We start from the raw sequence: 18,103 nt of genomic DNA, 5'->3' as shown, positions 1-18,103 counted from the left end.
ATTTCAAAGAGGGGTTTTGCCTCGTGCGGCGTTTTAAAAGCGGCGATGAAGAGGTAAAGATGGCAGCAGATAGAGAGGGAGCTCTGAATAAAAGAGAAGAAGATATGTCACAACCAAACACATTTTCACATGAATGACTTGGACAGATTGACTGACGGTGCTGAGGGAAGGAGCCACCAGAATAACCCCCCCCCCCTCTTCCTCATCCTCTTCCTCGGGGACGACTGTGCAGCACTTGTGTTTTGTATCTAACAGATGGAGGCGCAGCTGTTCAGATGGCTCGTCTGAAGGTTACCTTTGTGCCACAAACTCCATCTCCCACAACACGACGCGCTTTTGACAGACTCTCTCCGCGGTGACTTCCTGTCCCGTTTGTTTCCCGCCCTGGCTCAGACTCCACAGACGTCCCGTCAAACGCCACCCAGACACAAAACCCGGCGGTCGAGACGAGCTCACCGAAGGCGGCCGGGCCAATGGGAAAAGGAATTGTGGGGCTGGTCAGTAGGTCAGTTAGTCAGAAGAACAGATCATCAAAGCTTCAGATTGCATTTTACAGTATATTGTCCAGTACACAGTATGTAATCCTCTAAGCAGCACACGTATGTTCCAAACTGCAGGCTGAGACACAACCAGAGAGCTGCAGCCTCGCTAAAATAAGTCGCTCATTAATTTGATGTTCTCACCGCCAGCGCCTGTGTGTGTGTGTGTGTGTGTGTGTGTGTGTGGCGGCGACACCCTCGTCCTTTATGCTGGAGTGTGGCAGTCTGCAGTCTGCTAAAGGCCAGGAATGAATGGATGTGGATCTCATCCGTGCGTCTCGCGGCTTTGCGGCAGGACCCCTCCTATCCTCTGAAAGGTCACCTCTGCTTGCGTCTCGCCGAGCAGCAAACCAACGACAACACCAGCTCGGGTGGGGAAACCGTTGGAAACCACATAGGACAATTGTAGTTCTCTCGCATTTCTGGAAACCTTCACATAATCTGCAGGCTCCGGTGATGGCGTCCTGCCATGAGAAGAAGAAGAAGCGTAAAGAGACGTGTGGGTTTGATGGATCCTCCGCAGAGGAGCTGTCACGCCGACGGCTCTCACCGCGAGGCCTCTGGGGGATTAGCTACCGTGGGCTGTGAGGGTCACGGCGTTTCCCAAATCTGCAATTATTTGGCTAAGATGTAAACGTTCTCTTATCTCGTAGCTCCGAGTGCCACTTGAATCTGAATCAAACAGCGTGTTAGCAAGCGTGTGACAGCTGAGAGAAACTTTGACTCATCTCAAACTTCTTCATTGTGCCGCCTGTTAGCAGCTCTAAGTAGAACCTTGTGTTCACACCGACGTGTTTGTGTGAGAGTTTCACGTTGCGTTTAATGTCACAGCGGTCTCACATGTGTCACGACGAGCTAGCAGATTGACATCCCTATGGTGTCGCTAACGAATCCCCACCAGCGGCCGCGACGTGTAAGAGTGCAAACTATTCACAAACACAGCAGGAGGGCGAAAATGAAGACTCCCACGTTTGTCTCTGCCATTGTTAGTCCTCATTTATTTAAGTTTGTGTGATTTTTCTCAGGGACATTGTCTGCTACACACCTCAGCCTCAGCCTAGCTTAGCACGTTTCCTGCTAACAAACAAACACGCACAGGTGGAACCTTCAGGTCATGACAATTTATCATCCCAGTGTTTGAATGCAGGATTCGTATCACTTCATTTACACAATAAGTTTATAACATTTATGCATCTGCAGAGTTGAAACCCTCTGAGCCGTCTGTCATGAGTGAGTCATGCTACACTGATCCATCTCAAAGTGTCATCACAGCCGATCGGGACCATCTGATTCCATTGTGATGTGTTTGCTGTGTGAATGCAGACATATTGAATTCTCCTCCTGTGTTTTTTCCTGATGACTGAGTGTAAATACAGACTGCAGGGCCTCTAAATCACTTTCCCCCGCCTGCCTGCCGTTTTATTCCACTTATCTCTGTGTAACACGCAGCCCCAATGCAGCAGCACTTCATTTCATAATTGCTAAGTATTGGGGTGGGGGGGGGGGGTTATTATATGTATCACCTCTCGTAATTACGAGTTATTGAAAACCAACGTTTACACGTGGAAATGTGTCGCAGGGACGAGGAAGATAAGGCGCCGGCACGCTCGGCCCCGCGTCTCAAACGGCTGAATAATAATGAGCGAGAGCTGGCGACATGTGCTGAGCGCCAGAGCCTTCCCTCCGTACGGCTGTAATGGGAAATGGAGCCTAGCGAGCCGAGTTTGTCGTTAATAAACGAGGCGCCGGGAAGGAAAGGATGATTGAAATGGATTTTTTTTAAGTTTTGAGTGCATTAGGAATTAACGATACAAATGTCTGGGGGAATTAGAGGCTCGCCGGGTGAAGCCGAGTGTGGCGGAGTCGCCCAGGTGTGAGGGTTGTGTAAGACGCTCACGGAAGCGTGCGGAGGCGTCAGATGAGCTCGTCGAGGCCATACACCTGCGGCCTGCGTAGTATTTTCCACGCTGAGGGATAGACGTGCAGGTAGAACATTTCATCCTGCTGCTGGAGCATCTGGCGTTAGAATAAACAGCTCATCCATTGCTTAATGTATGGATCCGTCTGTCCTACAGCTGAGCTTAAGCACTTCCCTATGCCAGTCTTTTGCGTATCTGTCACGACGCTTTATGAGCCTGTACATCATTAAAAATAGCTCGTTAGCGCTGCCTAATCCAGGGTTTAATTCAGAAGATCCTCACATGATTCCTCCTGCCTCCTTTGCATTGCAAAATAGATATAGCATATCACAGAATTCTGAATATTAATGTGAAGAATCCTCAAGGACGATAATCAGGCCGTCTCATCAAGCGGGTTCTTTTCCCCTCGTGGTCTGAAACCACTGTGGACATTTTTCCTCCACATACATCAATGTTCTTCTTCTTCTGTCTTTAATGTGAACGTCCTGCAGTGCCCAGTGATCTTCGCTGTATGTGGACTGCATTTTATTTGAACATCTCTAACATGAATGTGTCTCTTCTGTGTCTTCCAGGTCCTTTTGTATGAACTAACATGGACAACATGGTCATCAGCCTCCTGCTCCTGGGAACCGCAGTCATGATGGTCCGTGCATGTCCCAAATACTGTGTCTGCCAGAACCTGTCCGAGTCTCTGGGGACCCTGTGCCCCTCCAAAGGCCTCCTCTTCGTCCCGCCTGACATCGATCGGCGGACTGTGGAGCTCCGGCTCGGCGGCAACTTTATTCTCAAGGTCACCACGCAGGACTTTGCCAACATGACAGGTTTGGTGGATCTCACCTTATCACGCAACACCATCAGCACCATCCAGCCTTTCTCTTTCATCGACCTGGAGACCCTGAGATCATTGCACCTCGACAGTAATCGGTTGGCCGAGCTGGGGCCGGATGACCTCCGGGGCCTGATCAACCTCCAGCACCTGATCCTCAACAACAATCAGCTGAGTCTGATCGCTGACACAGCCTTCGAAGACCTGATGCTGACGCTGGAGGATTTGGATTTGTCGTATAACAACTTGCGCAGCGTGCCTTGGGACTCCATCCGCAAAATGGTCAACCTTCATCAAATGAGTCTGGATCATAACCTGATTGCTTACATTTCAGAGGGGACTTTCACAGATTTGGATAAGTTGGCCCGCTTGGATCTAACCTCCAATCGTTTGCAGAAGCTCCCTCCAGACCCCATCTTTGCCCGTTCCCAGAGCAACGTTGTGGCGAGCACGCCGTACGCGCCTCCACTTTCTTTAAGTTTCGGTGGAAACCCATTGCACTGCAACTGTGAAGTGCTTTGGCTGCGAAGGCTGGAGCGCGAGGATGATATGGAAACCTGCGCCTCCCCCACCACCCTGAAGGGACGCTACTTCTGGTCTGTTCGTGAGGAGGAATTTGTTTGCGAGCCTCCTTTGATCACGCAGCACACACACAAGCTGCTGGTGCTGGAGGGCCAGACAGCCAGCCTGCGATGCAAAGCCGTGGGCGATCCGATGCCGACCGTGCATTGGGTCGCTCCGGACGACCGTCTGATCAGCAACTCCTCCCGAGCAACGGTGTATGAAAATGGAACGCTGGACATTACCATCACCACCTCAAAGGATTATGGGACTTTTACATGCATAGCTGCCAATGCTGCTGGGGAATCTACAGCCTCCATCGAGCTGTCAATCATTCAACTCCCCCACCTGAGTAACGGTACGAACCGTACCACGCAGTCCAAGTCTGGACTGTCTGACATAACGAGCTCCACCAAGATCAGCAAGGGGGAGCCTAAGCCTCCTCCAGAGAAGGTCGTGTCCGTGTCAGAAGTGAGCGCCGTTTCTGCTCTTATCAAGTGGACGGTGAGCAAATCAACGCCAAAGGTCAAAATGTATCAGCTTCAGTACAATTGCTCTGACGATGAAGTCCTCATTTACAGGTAAGAGCAGCTGCTACAACCTTATTAGAATAAAGGATAAGATCTATGTCTTGTTTCCAGTGATACTTTCAAAAATGTCACGATTTTCAGGAAATTTACATCCAAACTCTGTCACAGACATTAGTATCTAACTCAGCTTCTCTCTTCATGTAGAGGAGCTTTCAAAGGTTTAAACACGTGTTCATGGATCCATAAGGGTGCATTGAAAGGCCTACAGACTTGGAGAGAAGCACAACTACACAATGACACAACTTACAAAAACATTATCAGTGACAGAGTTTGGGGGTACATTTCCTTAAGATTGTGACATTTTGTAATATCACCATAGTAGTTCTTCAAGCTGTACTTGAAGCCCTTTGCTTGGTGAACACACACTTAAAGTGATGTCAGTTTCTTTAAAATGCTTCACAAACGTTCAATCTTCTCTTTTATATTTTCCTTTTATTCTTCTGCGTCTCATTCCATGTAGACGCAGGGTGCGGATTCCGGTTTCACCCAAATAATAAACAGACGGTTGAAGGAAAAGGGAAACTCAGAGTGAAATCTAATCCAATCATTAACTGGAGATTCAACATAAAAAGGATTACCCTCTTCGTTTGAATGTATCCATCTTAAGCCGATCAAGTCCATAAAATATGAGCTTGGAGATGTTTGGGCTCTGTGAAATCAGTTTTCTGTGTCAAATGATGTACAAACAGCAGCAATAATGGAGCGGGAAGTAAAGAAAGCGGCTACGCTAAGAAGAAACAAATAGGACAAAGAGAACACAGATTTACTGGCTGATACATTTGCCTCCAATTAAGGCCAAAATGTTTTCCTATGTAAGATTCCACAATTTGTCAAATCAACGTGAGGCGCTGGGTAATCAGAGACAGGAAATGACAACGTGGACGACTGTCACGTTTACATTAGAGGTCTTTGGCATCCAGGCCTTTTAGTTACGCAACTCCTGGAATGTAAACAATCAATGCAAATCGTCGAATCTTATTGGATAAATGGATTTACCATAATCCGGTTGTGTTACAGCGTGATTTATGTTGACTTCAGTATCATGAAGGTGAACTAATGTTTTATTGCCTTAGCTGGAGTAGAACCAAAGTCTTAGCGTGCATGTAAACACTCCACCTGTGTGTGAAGTAGCAGTAGCATCATGAACACTTTCCTCTGCTCTCTGTCAGCTCTAACACTGATTTCCCTGCGTTGACCTTAAGCAGGTGCACATTGAGTCTGGCCACAGTGCAAATTTCTCTCCAGATCCCTCTGGGCTCCAGCCACTTAATGCGGTTAAACTGCTGATAGATCACCCCAGAGAGTTACTTCCCTCAGTATGCTAATCACAGCTCAGTGCAAATTGGCACGGTGTCCTGTAGTGGATCTCAGTTAGGGCGGTTTCTCTATCGACCGGAAGCTTCCACAGACACAGATCCTGTTCGTGACGCCAAATCCTTGTCTGTCCTCTGTTTTTCTGTTTTCTGCATATTTAAGCCAGCGCTGATTAATGAGATATTTGACACGATTTAGGAAGGCAAAGGCTTTTCACATTAGAGACGTACACACAATGTGACACAAATCAGAGCAGTATGGATCTTTAGAGCCCTCAGAAACATCAGGTGACTCAACTACGTTTCTAGTGAGTTCGGAATTTACTAAAACTGAATTAACCCATCGTGAGCTGGTTCAGACCACCTCAGAGCCTTGTGCAGAAGACGGGATTCAAGGTTTTGCTTCTCCGTCGAGCTGAGCTCTTTCAACTTCTGACCTTTTCAAATATTAAACATATAAACACAAAAATAACCTCACAAGAACACAAAGCCTCCTTCACTCACTGAGTTCTTGTGCTTCACTCAGTTTAGACCAAAACGCCAGATAGAACCCCATTATACTGAGGTCACACATGTCCACACGCACACACACACAAATATAATGCTATTATGAGAAAAGTAAAAGAAATCATGTGACCTAATTATTCTATCAGCGCCTGACTGTGTGTTGGGGTATAAAGCCTTTAAAATGACAACTGAAGTGCATTTTTATTACAGGTAATTTGCATTAATTACATAATTTGCATCCAGTAACAAAGTGCAAAGTGATTTTTAATGACAACATACAGCGAGGACACTTTCATTACCTACAATCTGTCCAGGAGTTGGAAACATTATTGGTAATAAATGAGTTCCTGCAGTCGTGTCACGGGACGATGACAGCTCACGCTAAAATGCAATTAGTTATTTTAAAAATAGATGTAGAAGAATAGAGACCCAATCAGAGTGGAGGAAGCGTCCAGATAAGGAGAAGTCATGTTAGTGTGAGGAGCAAACGCTGTGCTTCAAAGGCTCATATTAGGTGTACTTGTATTCTGAAATTCAGGTAATATGAATGTTTTGAATGAAATAGCATTAGTTTTCTGAGAGTTTTTTGCAAATGGGCTTCAGTTTTCTGAGTCTGATTTGGTTCACAACCCTTCGGTCCTTGGAGTGAAAACAAACTGTGGGACGGACGGAGGAGTCGGGCTGAAGTCAGAACCGTTCTGTCATGACTCGGGGCTAAAGCCTCAGTCGGTGATACTGTAAAGCCTCTCATACGGCGTGATCGGTGTAGTATGAGCTCTATATGCAGCAGCAGCAGCAGAGCTCTGACCTAAAGCAGCGGCTGATGGCCTCTTATATCATCATGGAGAATAATGGACAGGAGATGAATTAAGAGCCGGGAGGAAAAGTGCAAGAAAAGGCCAACTACCGATTTTGAATTAATATTGTTAAGACTTCGCACACACACGCACACTCCTGCTGTGCTGCTAGTTGGCCTGCAGAGGCTCCGGCAACGGCGTTATTAAAAATCAATCAGAGCCACACGGGGGGAAGGGGGGGAGGGCGGCAGAGGGGGCAACACGTGAACCAACACAGCATCTTCCCTGGTGTATGGAAAAGGCAATTAAGGATGAATAATGGGACTGCAGCAGCACCGGTGTCTGCAGGAACACTTCAGAGGGGACCAGGCAGCGGGAGCCAAACCGCAATCCGCCGCTGACCGTAACAGCGTAGCCCAGAAACGGCTGCGTGGAGCCTTTAGTGGGCTACGAGTGACAGCTCTGAATTTCATTCCTTCAAAAAGTGGCCTAATTGGTAAGAGATCACAGAACACAGCGATGTGAGGCGAGAGCAAACACACACGCCTGTTTACCCGCAAAACAATGTGGAGCAGAATTTGCTTTGGCACGACGACCGACGGCTCCTTCGGTGCTCCAGAGACCAAAGACGGCCCGCGACTAGAATGTAGGACAAAATCTGAGTTTGGCCGACGCTTTGACCCACATCTGCACAGAGACATAGCGTTGTTCCGTCTCCTGCTTAGCTTAGTGCTCCAGTTAAAAGTCACACGCCTGCAATAATACAACATTTAAGGATTTTGGGGAAAATATAAGCCCAACTAGGTCACTGACATTGTTTGTGGGGTTTAGTTGGAGCATTTGGGAGATGTTAGGTGTTCACCGACCAGGCCATCACTTAGCAGTAGACCCAGAGTCTGTAGAACCCGTATGGATCCATGAGCATGCGTCAAAGCTACAAGCTCGTTTAGTTTGATACAAATATGTTCACTCTTGCCTCAAACAGACACGATTTTCATCTTTTAGGAGAATGAAGTGCAGTTCACAGGTCACATTTAGAACATGAGTGAACACTGTGAGGATGCAGATACCGTACGGTGACATCTAAGTCTCGGGTGGCGTGACGTGACAGCTCCGATGATTACAAGTGAAATGTCCCTGTGCGGTCGATAGTCTGTACAGAAATGTGTGTGTGTGTGTCTGTGTGTGTGTGTGTGTGTGTGTGTGTGTGTGTGTGTGTGTGTGTGTGAACCACTCTCCCCAGCTGTCATGGCACAGTCTTGCTCGCTCTCAGCATTTCATTGATCGCCCATACATTAATAACAATAAGTTGCAATAACTTAACGCGTGTTAAATTGAATTGGAGAAATGAGGCGTGCCCAAAACACGATTCAAATAGTGCCCATTGAATTCTTCCCTCATTACTGCTGCTCCATGCATAGCAAACGGCTCATATTGGGACCAATGAAGGAGTGTCTCTGAACGCCTGTGCATATAAATGAGCTACTTACCGCCTTCTGCTCCTGCTCTTCCTCTGATGCGCTCGGCCCAAAAGAGGAACGGCGGTCTGCTGCTAACGCTAAACTTCTCTAACCTTGTCTTGAACTCCCACAGCAAATGATCTGCATTATTGATTTCACCCCCTCTCTCTCTCTCTCTGTCTCCTTGTTTCTCCGCAGGATGATTCCCACCGCTAACCGGGCGTTCCTGGTCACTAACCTGGTGGCGGGGATGCAGTACGACCTTTGCGTCTTGGCCATCTGGGACGACACCGCCACCACTCTCACCGCCACCAACATTGTGGGCTGCGTCCAGTTTGTCACCAGGGAGGATTACCCGCAGTGCCAGTCGCTCCACAGCGGCTTCATGGGCGGCACCATGATCCTGGTGATCGGTGGCATCATTGTGGCCACGCTGCTCGTGTTCATCATCATCCTCATGGTCCGCTACAAGGTGACCAGCGGCGTCCAGACCAGCAAGTTACCCACAGTGAGCGACACGTACTCACAGACCAACGGCGGGATGAACAGGTTCAACGGAGCTCCGCCGCAGGTCAAATCCGCCGTAGTGGTCATGCGTGAGGAAATGGTCGAATTCAAGTGTGGTTCGCTCCAGAGCAGCCTCTCTTCCTCCTCCTCCTCCTCTAACTCATTAGACAGCCAAACAGTGAGAGGAGGCGCCGACCGCTACAGCATGCAGGGGCGAGAGTGCAGCACCCTGCCCAGCAGCAAGTTCAGGAGGCACGGACACGGCGCCAAAGCACGGCCCAACCTGGACCATCTTTTAGGGGCCTTCACCTCCATGGAGCTGCGGGGCGTAGCGAGGGACCACCAAGGGGCCGCCGGCGGGCCCTCCACTTCTGCCGCCGTCACGGTGGCCAGGCCGCCCCTGTCGGATAAAGAACCGCTGCTGGGACGGGCCGAGTCCACCAACATGCTGGGGCGTCTCCTCGGGCTGCCCCAGGAGGGAAAGCCCAAGAGGAGCCACTCCTTTGACATGGGCCACGTGGGCGCCGTGCAGTGCCGCAGCAGCCACCCCCGCAGGATCAGTAACATCTGGACTAAACGCAGTCTGTCCGTTAATGGAATGCTGCTCCAGTACGATGACAGTGAGGATGAAAAGCCCACTTTCGAGAGCACCGAGTGGGTAATGGAAAGCACAGTCTGAGCACTTTCAGTCCACGGCCATACAGTCAATCTATATCAGGAACTACAGGGACATGAGTGTGTGGGGAAGAATGTTCCAGAGCAAATCTGCCTTTGGATATTGCATGAAGTTCATCCATGTGAATACTACAGTATTGTCCTGTCTAAGTAATTATGTAAGAAGAGACACTGGAGTTGATGGATTCCTGGCCTCCGTCTCAAACCTCTGACAGTGTGTAACTGTACGTGGAATATCGATGCGTTTCAAATGACACAGAATGCTGGATGGTGTAGATATGGCCTGTGTGTGTGTGTGTTTGTGTGTGTGCGTGTGTGTTTGTGTGTGTGTGTGCGTGTGTGTGTGTGTGTGGATATCAAATCCAATGACAGAGGAACAAAGGGATGAAAAGGAAATGGAAGGACTTGAGAGCAGCTCTGTGGTGTCTCTGTCACGTGGAGGAGGAGGAAGTGGACTAAAGAGCAGAACGAAGGGCCAGAGGAGCAAATATAAAATGAAAATGAAAAAAAAAAAGTCATTTTTATTTTCATCTGGGTTTTGTATCATTTTTGATATTTATGATTTGAGGTGATTGATCTCCAGAGACGGAGACGGAGCCATGAGCCGGCACATCTCATGAACATGCAGTCGTCTCCCCTCTCGCCTGCTCATTTCAAAGCATTTCACCTCTAATTCAGGTCAAACCGACCTTTTGTTTTGAAATAACACTGCGTACGAGAGAGAGAGAGAGAACTACAACGAGCCACAACGAGGCCGTTTCCTGTTTCTACCTCAGGTGACGTTCAGTTTCACATGAGGTTTAAAGCAAAACCAACTCAAACAAGCCGGTGGATCGAGCAGCTCTGAGGACACACAACGTTCCTTTGACGCTAATCACAGTCCAGTTTGTGGTTAAGGTGGCTCTGCTCTGCCCCCTACAGGCCGCTAAAGGTCGGCCATCTGTAGATATCAGACTGAGCCCGACTTGAACAGCTGGATGTGTTATCGCCGTGTAACGCCCCTTTAGACGACAGGAACACGGCGGCGGCGAGTCATTTTGTTGGTTAAACGCTGAGAGCAAACGTCACCAAACCACTGCCACACTGAGGTCCATTCACAGCAGTCTGAACCGCCTGCATGACTCAGAACCCGGTGGGTCCAGGATCACGTCAGGGATCGGGCCTCCTTTCATCCAAACCTGATCACGTCTGTCCCGTTTATTTGCATCGTCCATAGATTTCATTTGTTTTGAGATTGAGACCTCGAGAGCCGGCGTGCGAATGGGTTTGAGTCCGGGTCAGAGCCGAGCGCAGCGCCGCCGCTCTGCTCCTAAACGGACGTCTAGATTCCTGCCTCTGATTGGCCGACTCGTCTCTCCACATTCGTGTCCGGATGCCTTTATTTTCTTCACTTCCTGTCCGTCTCTGCTGCATTTCAACACGTGGGGTGTTCATGTTCACCTTTCTTTCTCTCTTTTCTTATTGTTTCCTTCCGTAGGTGTAACGATCTGTATATTTGGCATTTTTTTGTACAATAACTGGGTGAGAATGTAACGGGGGAACTTACGTGCAGTAGTACTTTTATTTTCATGTGAAGCAAACAGTGAGAAGGTGCTTTACTGTGGTGTTCCAACTTGGTTGTCGTTAGTTGCTCACTGGATCGGGGCCGTAACTCCCGTTCACTTTGCTAACTAAACAAATTCAGTGTTTACTTGACTTGACTTAGTCACAGAGCTCAGCTGAGCGTCTGTGACAAAAACAAGAAAATGTTTCTGTGTGAAAACATTTTGCTACAAAAGAAATATAAAATATTGATAAATTCCTATGAACCAATCTGGGTCTTCTGTGCTTCTCTTTATTTGACACACCGTGTGTTTACATGCAAATGAGACAATACATTGATTTACTTCAAATGTCATTCAGTCACTCTGATGCCAATAAGAAGAAGAATTTCATATCAGAGAGATTATGAGGATGAAATCAATTTATTGAGGCATGTAAACATATTTCACCTCTGTGTGTGTGATGTCAGCTGGACAACTGTGTGTGTGTGTGTGTGTGTGTGTACGGCTTAATTGCATCTTCTGTCACAATTCTCTCTCGTTCACTTCCTCGCTCTCTCTCTCTCTCTCTCTGCCTCTCTCTCTGCCCCCCCCCCTCTCTCTCCTCTCCCTCTCTGCCCCCTCCCTATCTCTCCCCCTCTCTCTCTGCTTCCCCCCCTCTCTCTCCTCTCTCTCTGCCACCCTCTCTCTCTCCTCTCCCTCTCTCTCTCCTCTTTCTCTCTGTCCCTCCCTCTCTCTGCTTCCCCCCTCTCTCTCTCTTCTCTCTCTCCTCTCCCTCTCTCTCTCCTCTCCCTCTCTCTTCCACTCTGAATCCTCTTCCTCTCCCCTCTCTCCTCTTCCTCTCTCTCTGCACCCTCCCTATCTCTCCCCCTCTCTCTCTGCTTCCCCCCCTCTCTCTCCTCTCTCTCTGCCACCCTCTCTCTCTCCTCTCCCTCTCTCTCTCCTCTTGCTCTCTGTCCCTCCCTCTCTCTGCTTCCCCCCCTCTCTCTCTCCTCTCTCTCTCTCCCTCTCTCTCTCTCGGTACATCTCCCTCAGGTGTATCTATCATGTGTTGTACTCACAGTTTCTGTGTTTTGGAACCATGCCAGAGTTTAATTCTCCTGTCACCGCTGATGAAATAGTGATGTAATTATTTTTGGGATGTGTTTTAAATATTCCCCGGATGGGAACTCGGCGGCTTCCTCCCTTGGGCGCTCAGGGAGGCTTCTCCTGCTGAGGCCGGTCGCTGCTGACTCACATCAGCTCTGCCCTTCTTACAAATCACAGGCGGGGACATGCAGGCCCTGGACAGAGAGCGTAATAAGGCTTTAATTCATCTAATCTGCCAGGGAAGGTGCTTACAGCAGCACAGGGTAAATATAATCTCCAAAAGGGCCGAGCGTAGCACGATAAGATAGAGAGATACGCAGCTGCTGAAGAGGAAGGTGGCCTCTGCATGATGAAGGTTATGATCATGAGGCTTTGTGCTGTCACGTTAGAATTAAAGGCAGAACCTGGAGGAGGAAGCAGAGCTGCGACATCAGGACGTGAGTCAATCAAACACCGGTTCAAAATGTCTGTTCGTGCATTTTAACATGTATTTATTTCATATTATGATTTACAGAAAATAAAAACACCAATCCACAAGTATTTCTCAAATTTAGGAGTATTGAATGCAGAGATGTGACTGATGTTGGAACACGACCAGGAAGTCCGATTGTATGTCGACGATCCCACTTTCTCTTCCTCCAGATTATTGGGATAAACGCAATAAGGACAAAGACCATCTTGGTTCATTTCATAGATTTACTTCCTATATCTAGTTTACTTCACTCCTCAGGTATGAATCCGTCCCGTCGGCTTAGACTAACGTGACATTTCATAGAAGTGTTAAACCATGTGACTGCCCTCTCTGTATTTTGATCACACTCCCTGCTGAGCACACAAACACACAAACACATAATCACACTAATTATTCCTCTTCTCTCTCTCGTTATCTCTGACCTTCACTTTCAGTCTTTACAGCAAAAAACGCAAAAGTTTTGTTTATAAAAGGGCAGAAACCCCTTTTAGTTTGTGTTTGAATGCAGCCGTGCTTCCGTCCATCAGGCGGCTCGCGGCGCCGCGTCGCCTCCTTTCACAGAGGGAAAGTTCACGACTAAAGTAAAAGTTTGCGAGGGGACTCTGGCATTCTGCTGATCCGCTTCACCCATAAAAGCGAGCGGCCATTACTGAGCTCTCTCTCCAAGCTTACATCACCGTCACTTCCACTGGGATCCTTCAGTCCCAGACCATAATATTAATAACCTTATTATTAACAGCGCCTGAGGGTTTGTTTATTTCTGTGGCAGATGGCGGAGACGCTGTTGTTACCTGGCTGATTCTCCTCCACTTTAATAACTATCTGATCCGCCGCCATCCCACTTCCCTCGCTGTAACAATCAATTAAGGCGTAAGGGTTGGATAATGTAATAATATCTCAAAATGAAATGAAACGCATCTCGGCTGGGATAGGAAATGTCACGGCGCTGTCACTCTGTGACGTTAACAGGCAATCATGGCGTTTCCTCCATCCGCAGTAACGTGGTTATAAAGGCGACGCAGCAGTAAATATGAGAGAAAACAAATACAGATAAATATATGATTAAAAATCTGTTCAAATCAGTTAGAATAATGAAGTTTGGTGGATATGATGTGAGGATATTAACGTCACATTGGAGAAAGAAGACAAATCCATGAGTTAAGATCGTGTGTGTTATGTTTCCCTGTAGCTCCGCCTCTTAAAGCTCCTCTGCATGACGATAGAAGTTAAGTTTGATACTAATATGTCCACTGTTGCCTCGGAGAGTGTTTCACTGTGACCTCTGACCCTGAAACCTCTTGCGGGTCACATCAGTCCGGATCCAGGAGCTACATTAAGCTTCACTTAGCTCTGCAGAGGAAACGGCTCAGGCTTCATTCAGCTTCAGTGAAAAGCCTGCAGAGCTGCAAACAGAAGTGACCTTTGGGTTTAACGTCCACAAGAGTCCATATCATTATTCAAATCGCAAGAATATCACTTTATAAGCTGCAACAGAAACATGGAAGATAATTGAAGTCAAGCTGCTTTATTTCTATTTAGCTTTTAACCTTTTAGACAGTTTAAAGCTGCATAGTAACTTTACTCTCAGGCTCTTTACCGCCGTTAGGCTTTCACTATGTGGACGATTCTCTAACCTCTTTACCTTTCTAAATGTTTCACAAAATCTGTTCCTTATACATTATATATATTTTGAGATGTAGGGCTATTACCTAGCAACAACTACATTTGAAAGCTATCCCACATGAACATGTGAAACATGACTGCACGGTGGTGAATTAAAATGTAAAATAACTAGAATACTGCGTTTTCCCCCTCCTGTGTGTGTGTGTGTGTGTGTGAGACTCAGCACTTACTGCCCTGAGTGGTTTCAGGTGTGTGTAATCTGTGAGGGGGCGTGTGCAGGTGCTGGGCTGCTGATTGGTGAGGTGTGTGGAGGTGTGGAGGACGAGATGTTGACGTTGATTTCTGCTGATCTATAAGAGGAAAACCTCCAACTCCTGCTAGCCATGTGTCTGTCTGTCTGTCTGTCTGCCTGTCTGTGGGGGAAGTGTTTGAGTTGTGATGCAAAATGTGTGTCTGAAACATCCAAAGTGTTTTAATTGCCCATCATGATTCTACAGAGGAGAAAGAAAAAAAAACTGTGCTGTGTTTCTCCACGTTCACACAGATTCGGTTTTCATTTAGTGAAGTTTTCCCAGTTGCGACTCCAGCAGCAGTCAGGCTGTGGTCAGCACAGCCAGAGTTCCATGTTGCTTGGAAACTGAGCATTGTTGGTCATTTGCAGTGTTTTTTGGGGGAGTGGAGTCTTTTAATTATGCAACAGTCAGAGTGAAAACAAAAGGAAACAAACAAAGCCATTTCACTGAGAGTCTGATGAAACCGTCGTGGAATCGGGGGAAATCTAAGAGGTTTAAGTTTGCAGCGGATGTTTGTCTTACATGCTAAGATACATGCTGGTCTGCTCGGGGGGGGCTGTGACCAGCAGGGGGCCCCCGACCAAATGAGCCCAGAACATTCTGATGGGGCAAGAGATCAAAGCCTTTATGCTCGGTGTCGAGTGTTTAGAAAGTTTAATTCCCAGTGATTTGTTCAATGTTTCATATCAAAGCGGTCTGCAGTGCAGCTGGAGGCGAAACCAGCTGTGAGCGTTTAAAGGAGGAATACTTTCATACATGTGTTCTGTTCTAGGAGCTGATGAAGATTCTCCTGTCAGATCTTAGCTCTGGTCTGATTTGTGACGAGGCCTCATTTCAAATTCTGCCTCGGCCCTCAAAGTGCCGCCCTGATGGGAACCAGATAAATATGATGAAATGTGTAATGAAAAACTGACAAAGTTTCCATTTTTCTTCATCTTTTATTAACTAAACACAAACTTGTTTAATCTTCGAGACGGCAGGACGATCCATCACGCCGGGGCTGAATCACGCTGACAGGATGACAGGCCATCTTTAATAAAAGCCCAATATGAGCCCGACGCTGTCACTCGCCATTTCCGGTTAGGAAAGCCGAAGCTGTCACTTCAGACGCCGGCAAAACATGGAAATGTCGGCGAACGCTCGGTGGCGTTTCTGAGCCACGATGATCAGGAGGCTCAGCTCTTTATGAAACACTGTGTACATGGCACTCAGTAAATAGAGCAGTGTGTGTGTGTGTGTTTGTGTGTTTGTGTGTGTGTGACCTTGAACCGTTCCTGGCGTCGAGCTCCATTTCCCAAACCCCGCCTCATCCCGCTCGCTCCGTGTCACGGCGGCTGCTGGGATGATGAATGGGACTGAACGACTGCGTCCAGGTGCAGCAGGTGTAGGGTAAAGTTGTTTAGCATAGAGACGGCCCCTCTGTGCTCCAGCAGAGACGTTCGCCTCCTTGACAACAAGCATTATGAATATTTTATGACTCACTCTCAAATCGCAAATGGCCCAGGAAACAAGCCGCATCAAGGAATGATATTAAGTGAAATGGCGGCGTGGACTCGTCTGTTTGGCCGCAGAGGAAATTGAAGGGAGAGCGGCGGCGGCAGCGGCGTGGAGAAGGGAAATGAATGAATAAGGTGGAGGTTGTTGTCCGCTCAGGTGAGATGAGACTTCACGTCTTCACTCTGTTTCCTGCTCTGTGGGGCCGTCTCACACCAGAACTGATGGTCAGGCCGTGATTACACACAGGAAGGAGCAGAGGAGCGCGTCAGGATCTGCAGTTTTCCCAGTTTGCAGCAGTCGGACGGAGAGTTTCACATAAATGTAACTGTGATCGTTCATCTGTTCTGTTTCCTGAAGCTCCGAGAGAGAATCATTGCTGCTGTGTGAAAGAAATACAGACATTAGAATGTTTGCACACACACACACACACACACACACACACACACACACACACACACACACACACACAGGTCCATATGGCCTTTGTTTAGTGTTATTCTTCACATCATTAACTAGTGCTGCTCATCTACATAATTAGCAGAGTGATATTATTCCAGATCCTCACATGTAAATTATCTCTACATAATTATGGAACATTTTGTGTAAACTTCCGGAAACATTTATCAGAATCTCATGATTCCCAGGTCACTTAGGGTCAAATGAGTTCACTTTTGTTCTGTAAGCTGTAGTATTATGGGATAGTTGCCGTTTGTCCAGGTCAATCCATTGATCGATGGATTATTGATCCCTATAGGGAAATTAAAGCAGCAGGCCGCATTCACACAATCATAGAACCGATCAATGGATACGGATCAATACTCATTCATAGATGATGTGTGGATGACAGACAGGAGGTTCCATCTGAGCTAAATGGACCCGTATGGATCCATGCTGCTGCTTCTCTACACAATGAACTCTCAGCCTCCTTTGTGTACCTGTGTGAGGCGTTCAGGGGTCAAAGGTCAGAGGACTAAACAGATATCTTCACGTAGAGGAGGTTTTAGAGGTCCCACTGTTTAAACGTTCAGCTTGGACCTCCACATGCGTGTTTACTGTCTGTCTGCATCTAAACTGATGTGTGTGTGTGTGTGTGTGTTTGCTTGTGTTCCCGCCCGTCAGTCTGAAATGATTGATGGCCTGTCAGTCTGACGTGATTGATAAGAATGATCTATCTGCTTCATGTTTTCTTGGAAACAAATCCAAATGCGGCGTCCAACCATAATGTATGGAATCATGAAAAGTCTTCATCCAGGCTCCTGCTTAAACTCCATCTGAACCCGGGGAGCCCAGCTGTTCCTCACTCCTTCTCCTCTCCTTGATTTGGAATTTATTGATCGACGGCGCTAATGGCTGGCGTTAGATTGTGCAGCGCCCGCGCTTGTGTGTGTGTGTGTGTGTGTGTGTGTGTGTGTGTGCGCGTGTCCGTGTCCTCTCTGTGCTTTCCAGAGGAACCGGGCACACACTGATCTCCAACTGAGCTCTAATGGACCAAGCTGCATGACTGTGCAGAGCTGAAACCGCAGGGGGGCTCCGGGACACCAAGTGCCTCCACAAAGCTCCGGATTGCTCTTCCCTGTCAGCCGATATCCAGAGGCAGAAATCTCCGTATATGTTTTATTCATGTACGGCACAGAGCTTTATGTTCTACAACGCTAACTGTGGTGGAGGAAGAACTTCATATCATAACTCCAGCAGCGCTCACAGCTCCTAAAACCGTCAAATCTCATCGCCCGACATTTTGGATTCAACAAAAAGTTCCGGACAGAACGGAGAGGGAAAGTTTAGAAGCTAGCTCAGCGCTGCTTCATCCCAAATTGACAAAAGCCTGAAAACCTGAAATCCTTGAAGACGTGAGTTAGCATCGCAGAGCCGAAGCGTCTCTCAGAAGGTCAAT

The 18,103-nt window shown here is 47.7% G+C and overlaps 1 protein-coding gene across 2 annotated transcripts; it reads left to right on the top strand.

Moving 5' to 3' along the window:
* Positions 1 to 3,050: 3,050 nt before the first annotated feature.
* Positions 3,051 to 9,698, top strand: LOC143014009 (leucine-rich repeat and fibronectin type-III domain-containing protein 2). Of its 2 annotated transcripts, XM_076167768.1 has the most exons (3): positions 3,051 to 4,426; positions 8,711 to 9,197; positions 9,240 to 9,698. In XM_076167768.1, the coding sequence occupies exons 1-3, from the start codon at positions 3,051 to 3,053 to the stop codon at positions 9,696 to 9,698; spliced, it is 2,322 nt and encodes a 773-aa protein (XP_076023883.1). The 2 variants fall into 2 exon arrangements, with proteins under 2 accessions (XP_076023883.1, XP_076023882.1); XM_076167767.1 differs by having other exon boundaries at positions 8,711 to 9,698.
* Positions 9,699 to 18,103: the final 8,405 nt, after the last annotated feature.

Source organism: Genypterus blacodes, unplaced genomic scaffold (genome assembly GCF_046128005.1).
Source record: "Genypterus blacodes isolate CSIRO-AG114 ecotype Tasmania unplaced genomic scaffold, CSIRO-AGI_Gbla_v1 ptg000173l_1, whole genome shotgun sequence".
In the NCBI taxonomy this organism is placed as follows: domain Eukaryota; kingdom Metazoa; phylum Chordata; class Actinopteri; order Ophidiiformes; family Ophidiidae; genus Genypterus; species Genypterus blacodes.
The sequence above is the reverse complement of the archived record's forward strand: the minus strand, read 5'-3'. Positions and strand labels throughout refer to the sequence as shown.